This window comes from Bombina bombina, chromosome 10 (assembly GCF_027579735.1).
Source record: "Bombina bombina isolate aBomBom1 chromosome 10, aBomBom1.pri, whole genome shotgun sequence".
Taxonomy (NCBI): Eukaryota; Metazoa; Chordata; class Amphibia; order Anura; family Bombinatoridae; genus Bombina; species Bombina bombina.
Window position 1 is genome coordinate 130,752,313 of NC_069508.1, and position 21,886 is coordinate 130,774,198.

Genomic DNA, 21,886 nt, shown 5'->3' on the forward strand with positions numbered 1-21,886 from the left:
TACCTGGGGTTTAGTCTTTTTTTCAATTGACTACTTCGTACAAATTGTGGGCGGTTTTAGGCCCGCGGGTGCGACAAATGCTAAACTTTATTGCGTCATTCTTGGCGCGAAAAATTTTTTGGGCGAAAAAGTAAGTCTGTGACGTAAGTTAGTCACTTCCGGCGTCATACTTGACGCCGAGACCTTTCACACTGTTGCATCATTAGTGACGCAAGTGTGTCATTTCCGGTTATTTTTTTGGCGCCAAAAAAGTTTAGTTACGTTGTGCGTCATACTTGGCGCCAAACTTTTTCATTATTTCAATACCCCATTGATGTTTGCCTCTTGCTTTTTTCTATCAGAGGGCTATGCTATTTGCATTTTTTCCCATTCCTGAAACTGTCATATAAGGAAATAGATAATTTTGCTTTATATGTTGTTTTTTATCTTACATTTTGCAAGATGTCTCAACCTGATCCTGCCTCAGAAGTTTCTACTGGAACTTTGCTGCCTGACATCGGTTCTACCAAAGCTAAGTGCATTTGTTGTAAAATTGTAGAAATTATCTTGCCGAATGTCATTTGTAATAGTTGTCATGATAAACTTTTACATGCAGATAGTGTATCCATTAGTAATAGTACATTGCCAGTTGCAGTTCCTTCAACTTCTAATGTGCATGATATACCTGTAAATTTTAAAGAATTTTTCTCCTGTTAAGTGTAGTCAGTCCACGGGTCATCCATTACTTATGGAATATATCTCTTCCTAACAGGAAACTGCAAGAGAATTACCCAGCAGAGCTGCTATATAGCTCCTCCCCTCACCTATCATACTCAGTCATTCTCTTGCAGCCTAACTAAAAAGGAAGCTGTGAGAGATCTGTGGTGTTTTTTAACTTAGTTTATTTCTACAATCAAAAGTTTGTTATTTTTAAATGGCACCGGAGTGTGCTGTTTATTCTCAGGCAGCATTAGAAGAAGAATCTGCCTGGGTTTTTTTCTATGGTCTTAGCAGACGTAACTAAGATCCACTGGCTGTTTCTCATCTGAGGAGTGAGGTAACTTCAGAGAAGGGGAATAGCATGCAGGGCTCCCCTGCAACAAATGAGGTATGTGCAGTAATTTATTTTCTGAGGAATGGAATTGACTGAGAAAATACTGCTGATACCATTGTAAAGTAAGTTCAGCCTTAAATGCAGTGATAGCGACTGGTATCAGGCTGATGTGTGTGTGTGTATACACTGAATGTATTTTTCTAAGGAATGGAATTGACTCTGAAAATACTGTTAATACTGAAATAATGTATGAGCCTTAACTGCAGTAAAAACGACTGGTAGCAGGCTTATTAATAATAATACATAACTTTCAAATGTATGTTTAAACGTTTACTGGCTTGTTAATCGTTTTTGTGAGGTACTTGGTGATAAAACTTATTAGGGCATGATTTTTACCACATGGCCATTTTTGTTTTCTGCATAGAAACAGTTTCTGAGCTTCCCCACTGTTGTAATATGAGTGGGAGGGGCCTATTTTAGCGCTTTTTTGCGCAGTAAAAATTCAGTCACAATCTGTCTACTTCATCCTCCATGATCCAGATCGTCTCTAGAGAGCTCAGGGGTCTTCAAAATCCATTTTGAGGGAGGTAATCAGGCACAGCAGTCCTGTGACAGTGTATTTGACTGTGAGAAAAACGTTAATTATATAATTGTTATCCGTTTTTGGGTACTAAGGGGTTAATCATCCATTTGCTGGTGGGTGCAATCCTTTGCTAACTTAATACATTTACTGTGAAAATTTGGTTGCTATAACTATTTTGGTCATTGTTATTTCAACTGTGTCAGTTTTTCTGTGCTTCTTAAAGGCACAGTAACGTTTTTTATATTGCTTGTAAATTAATTTTAAAAAGTATTTCCAAGTTTGCTAGTCTCATTGCTAGTTTGTTTAAACATGTCTGACTTAGATGAATCTCTTTGTTCACTATGTTTAAAGGCCAATGTGGAGCCCAATAGAAATTTGTGTACTAATTGCATTGATGCTACTTTAAATAAAAGTCAATCTTTACATGTAAAGAAATTATCACCAGACGACGAGGGGGAAGTTATGCCGACTTACTCTCCTCACGTGTCAGTACCTTCGCCTCCCGCTCAGGAGGTGCGTGATTTTGTGGCGCCAAGTACATCAGGGAGGCCCTTACAAATCACTTTGCAAGACATGGCTACTGTTATGTCAGAAGTATTATCTAAGTTGCCAGAATTAAGAGGCAAGCGCAATAGCTCTGGGTTAAGGATAGAGCGCGCGGATGAGATGAGAGCCATGTCAGATACTGCGTCACAGTTTGCAGAACGTGAGGACGGAGAGCTTCATTCTGTGGGTGACGGATCTGATCCAGGGAGACTGGATTCAGAGATTTCCAATTTTAAATTTAAGCTATAGAACCTCCGCACATTGCTAGGGGAGGTATTAGCGGCTCTGAATGATTGTAACACGGTTGCAATTCCAGAGAAATTATGTAGGTTGGATAGATACTATGCGGTACCGGTGTGTACTGACGTATTTCCTATACCAAAAAGGCTTACAGAGATTATTAGCAAGGAGTGGGATAGACCGGGTGTGCCTTTTACCCCTCCTCCCATATTTAGGAAAATGTTTCCTACTGACGCCACCACACGAAACTTATGGCAGACGGTCCCTAAGGTCGAGGGAGCAGTTTCTACTTTAGCTAAGCGTACCACTATCCCGGTGGAGGATAGTTGTGCCTTTTCAGATCCAATGGATAAAAAATTAGAGGGTTACCTTAAGAAAATGTTTGTTCAACAAGGTTTTATTTTACAGCCCCTCGCATGCATTGCGCCTGTCACTGCTGCGGCAGCATTCTGGTTTGAGTCTCTGGAAGAGGCCATTCGCTCAGCTCCATTGGATGAAATAATCAACAAGCTTAAGACACTTAAGCTAGCTAACGCATTTGTTTCTGATGCCGTTGTGCATTTAACCAAACTTACGGCTAAGAACTCCGGATTCGCCATCCAAGCGCGCAGAGCGCTATGGCTTAAATCCTGGTCAGCTGACGTGACTTCTAAATCTAAATTGCTTAATATTCCTTTCAAAGGGCAGACCTTATTCGGGCCCGGCTTGAAAGAAATTATTGCTGACATTACGGGAGGTAAGGGCCATGCTCTACCTCAGGACAGGGCCAAATCAAAGGCCAAATAGTCTAATTTTCGTGCCTTTCGTAACTTCAAGGCAGGAGCAGCATCAACTTCCTCCGCTCCAAAACAGGAAGGAGCTGTTGCTCGTTACAGACAGGGCTGGAAAGTTAACCAGTCTGGGAACAGGGGCAAGCAGGCCAAGAAACCTGCTGCTGCCCCCAAAACAGCATGAAGAGAGGGCCCCCTATCCGGAAACGGATCTAGTGGGGGGCAGACTTTCTCTCTTCGCCCAGGCTTGGGCAAGAGATGTCCAGGATCCCTGGGCGTTGGAGATCATATCTCAGGGATATCTCCTGGACTTCAAAACTTCTCCTCCACGGGGGAGATTTCATCTTTCAAGGTTATCAGCAAACCAAATAAAGAAAGAGGCGTTTCTACGCTGTGTACAAGACCTCTTACTAATGGGGGTAATCCACCCAGTTCCGCGGACGGAACACGGGCAGGGATTCTATTCAAACCTATTTGTGGTTCCCAAGAAAGAGGGAACCTTCAGGCCAATCTTGGACTTAAAGATCCTAAACAAATTTCTAAGAGTTCCATCATTCAAAATGGAAACTATTCGAACCATCCTTCCTATGATCCAAGAGGGTCAGTACATGACCACAGTGGATCTAAAGGATGCCTACCTTCACATACCGATTCACAAGGACCATTACCGGTATCTGAGATTTGCCTTCCTAGACAGGCATTACCAGTTTGTAGCTCTTCCCTTCGGATTAGCTACGGCTCCAAGAATCTTTACAAAAATTCTAGGATCACTTCTGGCGGTACTAAGACCGCGAGGCATAGCGGTGACTCCGTACCTAGACGACATTCTGATACAAGCGTCAAGTTTTCAAACTGCCAAGTCTCATACAGAGATAGTTCTGGCATTTCTGAGGTCGCATGGGTGGAAGGTGAACGTGGAAAAGAGTTCTCTATTACCACTTACAAGAGTTCCCTTTTCTAGGGACTCTTATAGATTCTGTAGAGATGAAAATTTACCTGACAGAGGCCAGGTTATTAAAACTTCTAAATGCTTGCCGTGTCCTTCACTCCATTCCACACCCGTCAGTAGCTCAGTGCATGGAAGTAATCGGCTTAATGGTAGCGGCAATGGACATAGTACCATTTGTGCGCCTGCATCTCAGACCGCTGCAATTGTGCATGCTAAGTCAGTGGAACGGGGATTACTCAGATTTGTCCCCCCTACTAATTCTGGATCAAGAGACCAGAGATTCTCTTCTATGGTGGCTTTCTCGGCCACATCTGTCCAAGGGGATGACCTTTCGAAGGCCAGATTGGACGATTGTAACAACAGACGCCAGCCTTCTAGGCTGGGGAGCAGTCTGGAATTCCCTGAAAGCTCAGGGATTATGGACTCAGGAGGAGAAACTCCTCCCAATAAATATTCTGGAGTTAAGAGCAATATTCAATGCTCTCCTAGCTTGGCCTCAGTTAGCAACTCTGAGGTTCATCAGATTTCAGTCGGACAACATCACGACTGTGGCTTACATCAACCATCAAGGGGGAACCAGAAGTTCCCTAGCGATGTTGGAAGTCTCAAAGATAATTCGCTGGGCAGAGTCTCACTCTTGCCACCTGTCAGTGATCTACATCCCAGGCGTGGAGAACTGGGAGGCGGATTTTCTAAGTCGCCAGACTTTTCATCCGGGGGAGTGGGAGCTTCATCCGGAGGTCTTTGCTCAACTGATTCGTCGTTGGGGCAAACCAGATCTGGATCTCATGGCGTCTCGTCAGAACGCCAAGCTTCCTTGTTACGGATCCAGGTCCAGGGACCCGGGAGCGGTGCTGATAGATGCTCTGACAGCCCCTTGGGTCTTCAACATGGCTTATGTGTTTCCACCATTCCCGATGCTTCCTCGTTTGATTGCCAAGATCAAACAGGAGAGAGCTTCGGTGATTCTGATAGCGCCTGCGTGGCCACGCAGGACCTGGTATGCAGACCTAGTGGACATGTCGTCCTGTCCACCGTGGTCTCTGCCTCTGAGACAGGACCTTCTAATTCAGGGTCCTTTCAAACATCCAAATCTAATTTCTCTGAGGCTGACTGCATGGAGATTGAACGCTTGATTCTATCAAAGCGTGGCTTCTCGGAGTCGGTTATTGATACCTTAATACAGGCTAGGAAGCCTGTTACCAGAATAATTTACCATAAGATATGGCGTAAATATTTACATTGGTGCGAATCCAAGAGTTACTCATGGAGTAAGGTTAGGATTCCTAGGATATTGTCCTTTCTACAAGAGGGTTTAGAAAAGGGCTTATCTACTAGTTCGTTAAAGGGACAGATTTCTGCTCTGTCTATTCTTCTACACAAACGTCTGGCTGAAGTTCCAGACGTTCAGGCTTTCTGTCAGGCTTTAACTAGGATTAAGCCTGTGTTTAAGTCTGTTGCTCCGCCGTGGAGCTTAAACTTAGTTCTTAATGTTCTTCAAGGCATTCCATTTGAACCCCTTCATTCCATTGATATCAAGCTGTTATCTTGCAAAGTTCTGTTTTTGATGGCTATTTCCTCGGCTCGAAGAGTCTGTGAGTTATCTGCCTTACATTGTGATTCTCCTTATCTTATTTTTCATTCAGACAAGGTAGTCCTGCGTACTAAACCTGGGTTCTTACCTAAGGTAGTTACTAACAGGAATATCAATCAAGAGATTGTTGTTCCATCACTGTGTCCTAACCCTTCTTCAAAGAAGGAACGACTTTTGCATAATCTGGACGTAGTCCGTGCCCTGAAATTCTATTTGCAGGCAACTAAGGATTTTCGTCAAACTTCTTCCCTGTTTGTCGTTTACTCTGGACAGAGGAGAGGTCAAAAGGCTTCGGCTACCTCTCTCTCTTTTTGGCTTCGTAGCATAATACGCTTAGCCTATGAGACTGCTGGACAGCAGCCTCCTGAAAGGATTACAGCTCATTCTACTAGAGCTGTGGCTTCCACCTGGGCCTTTAAAAATGAGGCCTCTGTTGAACAGATTTGCAAGGCTGCGACTTGGTCTTCGCTTCACACTTTTTCAAAATTTTACAAATTTGACACTTTTGCTTCGTCGGAGGCTATTTTTGGGAGAAAGGTACTTCAGGCAGTGGTTCCTTCTGTTTAATGTTCCTGCCTTGTCCCTCCCTTCATCCGTGTACTTTAGCTTTGGTATTGGTATTCCATAAGTAATGGATGACCCGTGGACTGACTACACTTAACAGGAGAAAACATAATTTATGCTTACCTGATAAATTCCTTTCTCCTGTAGTGTAGTCAGTCCACGGCCCGCCCTGTTTTTACGGCAGGTCTAAATTTTAATTAAACTCCAGTCACCACTGTACCCTATGGTTCCTCCTTTCTCGTCTGCTTTGGTCGAATGACTGAGTATGATAGGTGAGGGGAGGAGCTATATAGCAGCTCTGCTGGGTAATTCTCTTGCAGTTTCCTGTTAGGAAGAGATATATTCCATAAGTAATGGATGACCCGTGAACTGACTACACTACAGGAGAAAGGAATTTATCAGGTAAGCATAAATTATGTTGTTTCTGATTCTATTCTGAAGGCTTTGTCTGCATTTCCACCTTCAAATAAACGTAAAAGGTCTTTTAAAACTTCTCATTTAGTTGATAAAATTTCAAATGAACAACATAATAATTTATCCTCTTCTGATAAGGATCTGTCTGATTCAGAAGATCCTTCCTCAGACATTGACACTGACAAATCGACTTATTTATTTAAAATTGAGTATATGCGTTCTTTATTAAAAGAAGTGTTAATTACTTTGGATATTGAGGTAACCAGTCCTCTTGACGTTCAGTCTAATAAACGTTTAAATGCTGTTTTTAAACCTCCTGTGGTTTCTCCAGGGGTTTTTCCTATTCCTGAGGCTATTTCTGATATGATTTCTAAGGAATGGAATAAGCCAGGTACTTATTTTATTCCTTCTTCAAGGTTTAAAAAATTGTATCCTTTACCAGCAAAATCTATAGAGTTTTGGGAAAAGATCCCCAAAGTTGATGGGGCTATTTCTACTCTTGCTAAACCTACCACTATTCCTATGGAAGATAGTACTTCCTTTTAAGGATCCTTTAGATAGGAAGCTTGAATCTTATCTAAGTAAGGCCTATTTATATTCAGGTCATCTTCTCAGACCTGCAATTTCTTTGGCTGATGTTGCGGCTGCATCAACTTTCTGGTTGGAGAATTTAGTGCAACAGGAATTGGATTCTTATCTAGCATTATTCGCTTACTGCAATATGCTAATCATTTTATTTGTGATGCTATTTTTGATATTATCAAAATTGATGTTAGATCCATGTCTTTAGCTATTTTAGCTAGAAGAGCTTTGTGGCTTAAATCCTGGAATGCTGATATGACATCTAAATCTAGATTACTATCTCTTTCTTTCCAAGGTAATAATTTATTTGGTTACCAGTTGGATTCTATTATTTCAACTGTTACTGGGGGAAAGGGAGTTTTTCTGCCTCAGGATAAAAAGCCTAAGGGTAAATTTAAGGCTTCTAACCGTTTTCTCTCCTTTCGTCAGAATAAGGAACAAAAACTCAATCCTTCCCCCAAGGAATCTGCCTCCAATTGGAAGCCTTCCTCAAATTGGAATAAATCCAAGCCTTTTAGGAAAACAAAGTCAGCCCCTAAGTCCGCATGAAGGTGCGGCCCTCATTCCAGCTCAGCTAGTAGGGGGCAGATTAAGGTTTTTCAAGGATATTTGGATAAAATCTGTTTAAAATCAATGGATTCAGAGCATTGTCTCTCAAGGGTATCGAATAGGATTCAGAGTAAGACCTCCTGTGAGAAGATTTTTTCTCTCACGTATCCCAGTAAATCCAGTAAAAGCTCAGATTTTCCTGAAGTGTGTTTTAAACCTGGAGTCTTCAGGGGTAATCATGCCAGTTCCTCTTCTGGAACAAGGTTTGGGGTTTTATTCAAATCTATTCATTGTCCCAAAGAAGGAAAATTTATTCAGACCAGTTCTGGATCTGAAAATTTTGAATCATTATGTAAGAGTACCAACTTTCAAGATGGTGACTATAAGGACTATTCTGCCTTTTGTTCAGCAAGGACATTATATGTCCACAATAGACTTGCAGGATGCATACCTTCATATTCCGATTCATCCAGAACATTATCAGTTTCTGAGATTCTCTTTTCTAGACAAGCATTATCAATTTGTTGCTCTTCCATTTGGCCTAGCAACAGCTCCAAGAATCTTTTCAAAGGTTCTGGGTGCCCTACTCTCTGTAATCAGAGAACAGGGTATTGCAGTGTTTCCTTATTTGGACGATATCTTGGTACTAGCTCAGTCTTTACGTTCTGCAGAATCTCACACGAATCAACTAGTGTTGTTTCTTCGGAAACATGGTTGGAGGATGAATTTACCAAAGAGTTTCTTGATCCCTCAGACAAGGGTCACCTTTTTAGGCTTCCAGATAGATTCAGTGTCCATGACTCTGTCTCTAACAGAAAAGAGATGTTTAAAATTGGTTGCAGCCTGCCGGCACCTTCAGTCTCAGTGATTCCCTTCAGTGGCTATGTGCATGGAAGTTTTAGGTCTCATGACCCGAGCATCGGACGCAATCCTCTTTGCTCATTTTCACATGAGACCTCTTCAGCTTTGTATGCTGAATCAATGGTGCAGGGATTATACAAAGATATCACAATCAATATCCTTAAATCCCAATGTACGACACTCTCTGACATGGTGGATAGATCACCATCATTTAGTTCAAGGGGCTTTCTTTTGTTCAGCCAACCTGGACTGTGATTACAACAGATGCGAGTCTCTCAGGTTGGGGAGCTGTTTGGGGATCTCTGACAGCACAAGGGGTTTGGAAATATCAAAAGAGGCGAGATTACCAATAAATATTTTAGAGCTTCGTGCAATTCTCAGAGCTCTTCAGTTTTGGCTTCTGTTAAAGAGAGAACAATTCATTTGTTTTCAGACAGACAATATCACAACAGTGGCATATGTCAATCATCAGGGTGGGACTCACAGTCCCCAAGCTATGAAAGAAGTATCTCGAATACTTGTTTGGGTGGAATCCAACTCCTGTCTCTGCGGTGCATATCCCAGGTGTAGACAATTGGGAAGTGGATTATCTCAGATGGATGCGCTGACACTTCCTTGGTGTTATCATCCTGCTTACATCTTCCCGCCTCTAGTTCTCCTTCCAAGAGTGATTTCCAAAATCATCATGGAACAATCATTTGTGTTGCTGGTGGTGCCAGCATGGCCACACAGGTTTTGGTATGCGGATCTGGTTCGGATGTCCAGTTGCCCGCCTTGGCCGCTTCCGTTACGGCCAGACCTACTATCTCAAGGTCCGTTTTTCCATCAGGATCTCAAATCATTAAATTTGAAGGTATGGAAATTGAACGCTTAGTACTAAGTCATAGAGGTTTCTCTGACTCAGTGATTAATACTATGTTACAAACTCGTAAATCTGTCTCTAGAAAGATTTATTATAGAGTTTGGAAGACTTACATTTCATGGTGTTCTTCTCATAAATTTTCTTGGCATTCTTTTAGAATTCCTAGAATTTTACAGTTTCTTCAGGATGGTTTGGATAAGGGTTTGTCTGCAAGTTCCTTGAAAGGGCAAATCTCCGTTCTTTCTGTTTTATTTCACAGAAAGATTGCTATACTTCCTGATATACACTGTTTTGTACAGGCTTTAGTTCATATTAAGCCTGTCATTAAATCAATTTCTCCTCCTTGGAGTCTTAATTTGGTTCTGAAGGCTTTACAGGCTCCTCCTTTTGAGCCTATGCATTCTTTGGACATTAAACTACTTTCTTGGAAAGTGTTGTTCCTTTTGGCCATCTCTTCTGCTAGAAGAGTTTCTGAGCTATCTGCTCTTTCTTGTGATTCTCCTTTTCTGATTTTTGATCAGGATAAGGCGGTTTTGCGGACTTCATTTGAATTTTTACCTAAGGTTGTGAATTCTAACAACATTAGTAGATAAATTGTTGTCCCTTCCTTGTGTCCTAATCCTAAGAATCCTTTGGAAAGATCCTTACATTCTTTGGATGAGAAGAGAGCTTTGAAATATTATGTTGAAGCTACTAAAGATTTCAGGAAGACTTCTAGTCTATTTGTTATATTTTCTGCTCCTAGGAAAGGTCAGAAGGCCTCTGCTATTTCCTTGGCCTCTTGGTTAAAGCTTTTGATTCATCAAGCTTATTTGGAGTCGGGTCAAGCCCCGCCTCAGAGAATTACAGCTCATTCTACTAGATCAGTCTCCACTTCGTGGGCTTTTAAGAATGAAGCTTCAGTTGATCAGATTTGCAAAGCAGCGACTTGGTCCTCTTTGCATACATTTACTAAATTCTACCGTTTTGATGTATTTGCTTCTTCGGAAGCAGTTTTTTGGTAGAAAAGTTCTTCAGGCAGCTGTTTCAGTTTGATTCTTCTGCTTTTGATTTAAGTTTTTTTCTTGGAAATGAAAATAAACTTATTTTTTTGGGTTGTGGACTAATTTTTTCAGTGGTATATGGCTGTTTTTATTTTATTCCTTCTCTCTAGTGACTCTTGAGTGGAGATCCACATTTTGGGTATTGATATCCCATATGTCACTAGCTCATGGAGTTTTGCCAATTACATGAAAGAAAACAATTTATGTAAGAACTTATCTGATAAATTAATTTCTTTCATATTGGTAAGAGTCCATGAGGCCCACCCTTTTTTGTATAAAGCACAATTATTTCTAAATTTCCTTTGTTGATGCTTTCTACTCCTTTCTTTATCACCCCACTGCTTGGCTATTCGTTAAACTGAATTGTGGGTGTGGTGAGGGGTGTATTTATAGGCATTTTGAGGTTTGGGAAACTTTGCCCCTCCTGGTAGGATTGTATATCCCATATGTCACTATCTCATGGACTCTTGCCAATATGAAAGAAATTAATTTATCAGGTAAGTTCTTACATAAATTATGTTTTATTGATGCAGAAAAAGCATTTGGCTCTGAATTGGTCTCATATGTTTAAAGTTATAATTAAATGTGGTTTCCGTGGTTTCTTTTATTTGTCTTTTATGTAATTATCCTCTCTCAACTCTAATTATTAATGGATCTTACTCCCAATGTCTTACACTATATAGAGGCACTCTTCAAGGGTGTCCTCCATCACCATTACTTTTTAATCTATGTATCAAACTTCTGGCAATATGTTTAAGAGAGAACACCCCTGGTATTCTGGTATGTGATATAGACATGCAGATATCCCTTTATGCAGATGACCTGTTGGTATTTAGAAGTAACGCTATAAAGATAATATACCTAGATTACTAGAGATTTTAACATTGTTCAGTTCTTTTTCCGGTTATTCAATCAACACTCATAAATCCGAAATAATGTGGATTATTAAAAATAAGTTCTCCCTGACAAATATTCTGTTAAAGCAAACTAAAGCCTCATTAAAATATTTGGGCATTAATATTTCTATCATACCTGAAAGCTGGTATGAACTCACACAGGGTTAATTTTTAGGTTTACGGAAAATTTAAAGAAGTGGAAATGATTTCCTCTTTTGTTATTGGGGAAAATAAAGCTAATCAAGATGGCTATTTTGCTTAAATTACTGTATTTAATGCAGAATATTCCTGTTTTTATGAAAAAGGCACATTTATACATACTTAATAAATCTTTTCAGGACTTCCTTCGGTGATTGTCTAAACCAAACCTTTCAAATTTTAGACTGTCTCAAAAGACTATGGGTGTTTTTAATTTTCCAAATTTAACTGGGTCTGTCTAGCAAAAGTTATTCCAGATTGAATAACTGAAAGAGGTAATTGTTAGTACTATTTCTTTGAACGCCTTAGCTCATTTAAAAATAATATGCCAACTCTAATCAGGAAAATTATAACTTTTAGGAATCCTATAGCAGCCTGGCATAGAATTTGCAGATCCCTCTGTTTCACAGTGGCTTCAATAGTGGGTCACCCTCTGTTCAGTGTGGGTATCGACTCTAAGCTTTTTAACAATTATTAAGTGCAGGGACTGTAATGTTTTGTATAATGTCTGAACATTAATACCAGGATAATCATAATTTGAGAATATTAAACAGGACTACAATGTTACTAATAAAGATTTATATGGTTATCTTCAGATTCATAATTTTCTCTTTTTTTTTTAATTTGGATAATATCTATAAGAATTGTGATGGTCTCAATAATGATGTTACCCGTTATAAGTCTGGATATAGTTCCATCTCCTACTGGTATAGGTTGTTACTTTCAAAAGAAGGGAGTCTTAATTTAAACATACTAGAATAGATGACTTGGGTGACATACCAGATTTATGTATAAAGGAATGTATTATTAGAGTGTGGACTGCTACACCTTACACAGCATGGTGAGAGTCACACTTAAAACTAATTAATAGAATATATATTACCCCTTATAACCTTACTAAGTGGAATAGGAATTAGATAGTTGGGTATACTAGATATGGTTACCCTTCAGCTAATTTGCTGCACTGTCTCTGGAATTGTCCTAAAATTTCCTCCTTTCAGCTAACGGTGGATTTTTGACTGTCTAAAATACTTAAATGTACTAAAAAAAGAGGAGGTTGTTTTCTTGTTCAGAAGCCCCCAAACATTCCCTAATGTGTGTTTTGTTAATTTGGTCTGCGCTAGGATCAATATTTTTTAATCCTGGAAGTCCAGGAAAAGTTCTAGATTCTCAAAATGTTTGGACAATATTAGATCTAAGATGGTCTTGAACAGTTTGATATAACACTATCTTCTGAGCATGCAGTAAATGCCTATTTTAAGAAATTGGGTGCTTTAATTTCTTCCTATACAGATGCACTACAGCAAAAGTATTCAACACCATTTTGAATACTATGTATCTTCAGCGGAATTCTCTCTAACTCAAAGGCCTGAAGTCCAACTAACTAGCACAAGAGTTTCTGGTTTCTGGGCCAACTCCTCATTCTTTTTCACACCTTAAAAAACCCAACAAACAGGTGCATTTAAACGGTAAAATTTATGTTTATTTATGTTTATGGAAATGGTTAGTTATGATCCTATTTTTGGTCTTTGGTGTAAGTAAGATTAAACAAAGGATAAGCTTCTTGTTTTACTTTTTCTTATTGTTTTTCTTTTCTATTTTTGGAATGCATCACAAAGGTAGATACAATTTGTCTTCTTTGTTTATATTGACTGATATTGCATCCTGCGTGATGTTTTTTGTTTTTTTATGCACCAAGTGCTGCTATAAATAAAAAAATAAAAAAGTGGAAAATGCAAATAATAGTCTATATTTATTTAAAGCGACCAATATTACCCTTCTGATTACAGTACTGTAACATCACTCTCAGGGAGCAATATATATATAAAAGTATTACAAAATACTAAACTAATGTTCCATTTTAAAGATGCAAATATTCCAAAATCCGTTATCTCTTGTTTGCTGCAATTGTTTATCAAGGACCAATAAATACAATACTATTGTATAATCAACAAATGCATAATAATAAGACAATGTAATAGCACTTACTCTGAATGTCAAATGAGCAGAAGATTTTTTTTTCTGACAGATTTCAAAATTTGTATCATGTGACAGCCATCAGGCAAAATATACATATATGTATATACTGTGAAGTCTTGCACATGCTCAGAAGGAGCTGGTGCCTCAGAGAGTGTGAATATAAAAAAACTGTGCAATTTTATCATGAAAATAAATGAGCGTCTTCTAAAACAGAATGCTCCATCTGAATCATGCAAGTCTAATTTTGATTGTAATGTTCCTTAAATTGACATGCTTTCATTTACATCATACATCTTGTTAAATAGTCCATGCTCAGCTGTATGCAATCAGTAGCCATGCTTTTTAAACAGACAGAACATATATATATATATATATATATATATTCTATCAACAGAAAAGCATGCAATACAAAATGTGTTTGCCCTGTTGTGGTGATTTATGCAGAATCATTTTAGAAGTTTCCGTGCAATAAAATGTAGCCTTTACATGATATAAAAATATTTGGAACACAAAAAGGTTCAATTGTGAAAAAGAGGATTCTGTTTGTATTTATTTTATTTATAACAAAGAATTATTTCAATCATTAATTCAGTTAGGTTTTTTGCTGCTCTAGGTACTCAAAATTCTGCTCGCCACTCCCAGGTTTTAGGCCTTTTATGGCCATAATATTTTTTGGTGTAACGTGACTTTTTTTTCATGGCATTTCCAAAGTAAATGTTTATGTTCAAGTGCATGTGTTTGTGTAGTGCAGTGTGAATGTGTAGTAAGACTCAAAAGTGCCCCCCCCAAAAAAAAAATATCTGCCGCCCTAGGCAAGTGCCTTGTTTGCCTAGGTCAAAATACGCCCCTAAATTAATAATTTAAAAAAATTACATTTTAGTATACCCTTCAATAAACTGTGTAATTTCAGTACTGATCTCTCATCTTATTTTGGTCTCTGTTAAAAGGATACGACACTCTAATTGAAACTTTCATCATTTGGTCACAGAGTCCAATTTAAAAAAAATAGTTCTAATTCTTTAATTAAATTTATCTTGATATCCTTTTTTTAAGTAGCTTAAAGTGACAGTCAATCCTAGTCTTGTACAAACGCTAGGATACCCTATTGAAACAAATAAAGGGGACTTTCATTCATGAAGTATAAGATGCTTCATGTAGAAAGCTCCTTTATTTGTTTCAATCAATCGCCTCTCTTAGCTCCTACAGCAGCCCACAGCTAAAAAAAATTTTTGGTAAATGATGACGTTTTCACCTTTTAGCCAATAGCCGTGCGGTAAATCCGGCTTGGCGCCCATGGTCCCCTTTATTTGTTTCAATAGTCAATGCACTAGGATTGACTTTCACTTTAAAGGGACAGTCTAGGCCAAAATAAACTTTCATGATTCAGATAGAGCATGTAATTTTAAACATTTTTCCAATTTACTTTTATCACCAATTTTGCTTTGTTCTCTTGGTATTATTAGTTGAAAGCTTAACCTAGGAGGTTCATATGCTAATTTCTTAGACCTTGAAGGCCACCTCTTTTCAGAATGCATTTTAACAGTTTTTCACCACTAGAGGGTGTTAGTTCATGTATTTCATATAGATAACACTGTGCTTGTGCACGTGAACTTATCTGGGAGCAGGCACTGATTGGCTAGACTGCAAGTCTGTCAAAAGAACTGAAATAAAGGGGCAGTTTGCAGAGGCTTAGATACAAGATAATCACAGAGGTTAAAAGTATATTATTATAACTGTGTTGGTTATGCAAAACTGGGGAATCGGTAATAAAGGGATTATCTATCTTTTAAAACAATAAAAATTCTGGTGTAGACTGTCCCTTTAACTCATTTCCATGAGAGCATACTGGAAAAGTATCATAAGCTTTATAAACATTGTTGCAAACACTGTTGCAATATATTACTCAAGGACAAAGGATACCATGAGAAGCTGATTTGATGATAGGAGTAAATTGTCTAGCTTTTTAAAAAGTGTACACTCTGAGTCATAGGAGTTTAAAGGGACATAAAATTATTTTTTTTGTGATTTAGAATGTACAATTTTAAAACAATTTTCCAATTTACCTTAGTTATCAAATTTGCTTCATCATCTTGACATCCTATGTTGAAGGAGCAGCAATTCACTAATGGGAGATAGCTGAACACATTGGGTGAGCCAATGACAAAAAACATATATATGCAGTCACCAATGAGCTTCTAGTAGTTCATTGCCGCTTCTGAGCCTACCTAAGTATGCTTTTAAACATAGGTTACCGAGAGAACAAAGCTCTAACTGAATCATTAATGTTCCATTTTGACTTTCCTTTAATCTTTACTTCCATATCCCTTTAAGAAAAGAGCAACTATGCCAATTAAATCCAATGACTTTTTAACCATTTGAGTGCTAAGCACTTTCCCACCTGGGTGTTAAGATTTTTTAATGTTGTTTTTATTTTTTTCAGACCCACAAGACTTACACTGTTGGAAAGGTTAGGCGATTACTTGGGGGTCTGTAGCTGCTTAGATGCCTGAGATACAGGCTTCTAAGCAGCATGCCCCCTGCTCCTATACTTAACATTGTTAAGTATAAATAAAGTTGTGCAGTGACGTCATCACGTTATTGCGCTTGACGTCACAACGCAAAACGGGAAGCCCCAGCGATGCCTGTCACTCTACAGGCATGATCGCCAGGGTAGGAGTGGGTGGGAGCCCCCAGATCTCCTTCAAGGTGAGAGAGCGCTAGTGACGTCTCTGAGCCGTCATTAGCACTCAAAGGGTTAAATACTAGGTAAAAGAGAGTATATATTTACAGCACATGAAAATGTTTATCTTCTAATACTAGGAAGAAAAAAGAATGTGTAGACAGAAATTACTGGTTAGACTATTAAATTATCTAGGGAAACTACATAAAACAACCAGTTTTGGTACCTCATTAAATATATCTTACTTTGCAAGTTTGAAAATTGTCCAGTTCTGAAATCTCCAAATCCTGGTGATTGCTATCTCGGTCTAGAGGCTTAAAGATAATTAGGAAATTGGAAGATTGCTAATTAAAACATAAAGTATCACCACACAAAAAAAGCAAAACAATGATACTGGTCATGTTGTTTCAAATATTCTTTAAATAAGCAGAGGCCACAGAAACTCAGTAAAAAAAAAATGCAATCTGAAGAAATTTGCATATAAATTGGATATATGTGGTAATGTGACTTTAAAAAAAGTTAAAGGATAATCACAAGCCATCACAATGATACAGCAATATAGCTCATGCTAATTTGAAGAATATCCATTTACAAGAGAAAAATAAAACAATACATGCAAACAATAAAATAAGGCAAAGCATTTTTTTAACATTAAAGGGACAGTAAAGTCAAATTAAACTTTCATTATTCAGATAGAGCCTGTAATTTTACTTCTATTATATAATTTGCTTTATTATGTTGGTAGCAATGCACTACTCTGAGCTGGCTGCTGATTGGTTGCTGCATATATATATATATATATATATATATATATATATATATATATATATATATGTCTTGTCAATGGTTCACTGAATGCATTCAGCTAGCTCCCAGTGGTGCATTGTTTCTCCTTCAACAAAAGATACTAAGAGAATGAAGCTAAATTGATCACATTGAAGTTTCAAATTGTATGTTCTATCTGAATCATAAAAGACACATTTTGGATTTCATGCCAAATCACATACAAGTTTAGCAGTACATAAATACAGGTGCAGTTAAGTCACAGCAATAATACTCATTCGTTTTTGTCTGGAAAGTCCTTATAAAAGGACATGTATATAAAAATGAAGCTTAAATGAATCAGAATACAAAAAAAATCCTGTTCAATGTATTTATTTCATGTCTTGGTATCCTGTATTTAAATTGAACTCATTAACATGTGAGCATACCTAGATATGTACACCCATGTGTTCTAAGCAGTAGTTGGCATCAGTTTTTGTAACAATGTTATATGTTTTTGAAAACACATGCACTCTCCTGAGCCTACCAATGTATGCTGTGTCACATAAAGGAATACATAAGGTAAACCTTTAGACCGGCACTCCAGATGGGTAAAAAGAATACAAACTTTATTCCAGTACAAAGTAAAAAAGTAACAGAATGAACATACACAATAGATTAAATTAAAGGGACATAAACCCCCCCAAAAAAATCTTTCATGATTCAGATGGAACATACACTTTTAAACGATTTTCCAATTTACTTCTATTATCAAATTAAATTTTTTTTTCTTGTTATGCTTTGTTGAAAAGAAGGAAGGTAAGTTCCGTGTCTGCAGCCCTATATGACAGCAGTTTCGCAACAATGTTATACAAGAGCATTAGATGGTAGCACAATGTCCTGTCATGTAGAGCTCCAGAAATGTGCACACTGTTTATCCAGATATCTCCTCAACAAAGAATAACATGAGAACAAAGCAAATTTGATAATAGAAGTAAATTGGAAAGTTTTTTTTAAAATTGTATTCTCTATATAAAAAATGAAAAAAAAAAAAAATTGGTTTGCATGTCCTTTTAAACATAATGATATGCTCCAGCCAGACGCATCTGAAGCATTTGGGTATTAAAGTGAATCATACATAAGTTAAGAATTAAGTCAATTTGATAATAGAAATAAATTGGAAAGTTTTTTTTTAAATTGTTTACTCAGTCTGAATCATAATTCTTTCATTTTGACTTGTCCCAATTACAGATATAATCATGCTTATATGCAGAGCACGGGGACTGAGTTACAAAGGAATTCAGGTCTTCCTCAAAGTCCTATAAGTAACAAAGCATCTTCAGTCAATATTATTTTTATATATAAACAGGATTGATTATTTTTAAGAAATGTACATTTGCTCAACCACAAAACAAAATGCTTCATGTGATCATGTATGGCTACCTATAACATTTTCAAGTTATGTCATCAGAAGCAGATTTACATTGCACAGAGTACCAAAGGACAGTTGTTGCTACTTCACAGACACAGTATTTGCTTGTAAGTATATGACTGCTTTCTAAACATTTTGTAGATAATTAAGTTGATCAGGCTATACTAAAAATCATAATAGGAGATATTTCACATCATTAAAGGGACATTAAACCCCATTTTTTTTATTTTGTGGTTCCGACAGAGCATACCATTTTAAACATATTTCTAATTTACTTATATTATGAAATGTACTTTGTTCTCACAGTATTCTATGTTGAAGAAATATTTAGATAGGTAGCGTGCACATTTCTGGAGCCCTACATGACAGAAAATACTTCTGCCACCTAGTGTTCGTGCAAATGTATAACTTAGTTGTAAAACTGCTGCTATGGCCAGCTCTGACATCACAGCCTCAGCATGGAATTAAAGTCCACAAAGAGAGCAGATGTCAATGAATTAAAGAACATATTTCTGAAGTATGCCAGAGAGAATTACATGATGCCATCTCACTCTGTGCAGGAATACCTCGGGCTGCATGCTGATCCTAACTTCAACCCTAAAACTGTGTAGCTTCTATGGGGAGTAGCAGATCAGACCAAAGATGGGTTGATCTCCTTTCAAGAGTTTTTGACTTTTGGGTCAGTGTTGTGTGCCCCAGATGCAATGTTCAATGTGGCTTACAAGTTATTTGATAAGTGTGGCACTTCAGAAGTCACTTTTAAAAATGTTAAGGAAATCTTTGGACAGCCTTCTTCCAAACAAAGGTGCTGTACAGTTTACTTTATAGAAGATTATTTTTAATTGAAAGCAATAAAATCATCCAAGCAAAGCATTTCTCTGCCCTATATTCTGCCTGTTTCATTAGGTTTATTATGTGTGATGAAAAGATCTGATTATAGGGCCAAGAAATGCATTGATTGGATGATTTTATTGCTTGTAATTAAAACTGATTTTATATGAAGCCCGTTTATAGCTGTCCCCAAGTCCACAGCAAAGATGATAAGATAAAGAATGCTCTAGGTTTTTGACAGGGAATGTCCGTGTGCTGCAAAACAAGGCACATTTTGTGGGCAGATCTCTTGCAATAAATAATTTATATATACTTTGCTATATGTGTCAGAAAGCATTGTCGTTTATTACAATCCTTTAACTGATGATAAATAATTTGATAATCTTTTCTAAATGATTATGATTGACTCCATTGTTGTAAAACTGTTGCTATATAGTGCTCCAGGCATCTACATGCTGCTGAACCTACCTAGGTATGCCCTTCAACAAAGGATACCAAGAGAATGAGTAAAATGTGAAAATCATGTGTAAAACTTTAACAGAAATCAGTTGGTAGCCACTTTCCATGATATTTAGGTTTCCAGGCACTCCAAAATGATAAGTTCTAGTAAAACCACTGAACTTTTTTTTTGTGTGATTTTTAAATAAATTGTTTAAATATACTAATTAAATGCATCCTAATCCATAACATGTATATAGCAACGTTCCCAAACTCTTAAATAACAAGTAACCACATACCATGCTTTTTCTGGCTTCTGCAAACAGTTTCCTCTCCTCTTCCAAACGCTTCCGTGCTTCGTCTTCTGCTTTCCTGTGCTCTGTCTCCTGACGCTGCTTTTCCAGTTCTTCAAAACTCAGTTTAAGTTTTCCAGGTTGACTAATATCCTTTGTAGATTCAAGTAAATCATCATTATCTTCTTCCTGAGTTACCTGGGTAGGTAATGCAAACTCAGTTAAAGAGACATTCAATTATGGGTAAAGCTGTGACACACGAGTTAATGTTGGCAAAATGGGATGCAGCATTAAATAGGTGACTGATGCATATAGGATTGTGATCTACGATGCCATCAGACTATGTCCCGGCTTCACTCTCCTCCATTCTGCCCTTCCTTTGTATCTTCCCTTTTTTCCTTACTCTCCTTTTTTTTTTTTTTTTTTTTCTCTTCTTCCCTCCCTGTTGATTCTCGAAGATGTATAGCCATCTTTCTGACACGGCCCAGAAGATCATTATATAACAGATATCAAATTTATGGGCCGCGGGGTACTTCCTGTTTATTGTTCCTGTTAATAATGTTTTGAATTGTCTTGGGGACTGATGAGTCCCAGTTTGAATTTATAATATTGTTTACTTTTTGTTCTAGATAATGTTAAAAAAAAAGTGAAAATAATAGAGCGTGTATTGACTTACAGTGTACTTATTTTACCTCTGTGGTGAGGTCTATGTACTAGTATTCTATTGGAACTCAATTATACTATATGTTCTATTACTGTTGTAACACTTTAACCCCTTAACGACCGAGGACGTGCAGGGTACGTCCTCAAAAAAAGGCAGTTAACGCCTGAGGACGTACCCTGCACGTCCTCGGTGTGGAAAGCAGCTGGAAGCGATCCTGCTCGCTTCCAGCTGCTTTCCGGTTATTGCAGTGATGCCTCGATATCGAGGCATCCTGCAATAACCATTTTTAGCCATCCGATGCAGAGAGAGCCACTCTGTGGCCCTCTCTGCACCGGACATTAACGGCTAGGTTCGTTGGTGGGTGGGAGCCGGTGTGGGAGGCGGGTGGCGGCAATCGATGGCCCTGGATGATGCTGAGGGGGGCGGGATCGGGGGCGGGGATGCCCGGGGGGTGCGCACGGGCGCGTGCGCGTGCACGGGAGGGTGGGGGCGGGCGCGTGCACGGGAGGGAGCGGGTGGGAACCGCTGCACTACAGAAAAAGTAATAGTAAAATGGACAGAAAAGGGGAAAAAAAGTTGGACAAAAAAAAGATCAGGCAGGTGGTGGGGGTTGGTCTGTGGGGAAGGGGGAAGCTACACTACAGAAAATAAAAATAAAAACAAAAAAAAACTTTTTATTTTGCAAAATGGGTACTGGCAGACAGCTGCCAGTACCCAAGATGGCCCCCAATAAGGCAGATGGGGAGGATTAGAGAGCTGTTTTGGGGGGGATCAGGGATGTTGGGGGCTAAGGGGGGATGCTACACCACAGCATATGTAAATATGCTTTAAAAAAATAAAAATTCAAATAAAAAAAACTTTTATTTTAGTACTGGCAGACTTTCTGCCAGTACTTAAGATGGCGGGGACAATTGTGGGGTGGGGGAGGGAAGGAAGCTGTTTGGGAGGGATCAGGGGGTCTGATGTGTCAGGTGGGAGGCTGATCTCTACACTAAAGCTAAAATTAACCCTGCAAGCTCCCTACAAACTACCTAATTAACCCCTTCACTGCTAGCCATAATACACGTGTGATGCGCAGCAGCATTTAGCAGCCTTCTAATTACCAGAAAGCAACGCCAAAGC

The 21,886-nt window shown here is 38.4% G+C and overlaps 1 protein-coding gene across 1 annotated transcript in view; it reads right to left on the reverse strand.

The window, feature by feature from the left end:
* The window catches only part of NEXN (nexilin F-actin binding protein), a 187,902-nt gene that overhangs the window by 85,929 nt on the left and 80,087 nt on the right, over window positions 1-21,886 (reverse strand). Inside the window, 1 exon segment of the mRNA XM_053693184.1 lies at window positions 20,107-20,298. Within this exon segment, the coding sequence (XP_053549159.1) occupies window positions 20,107-20,298 (192 nt within the window).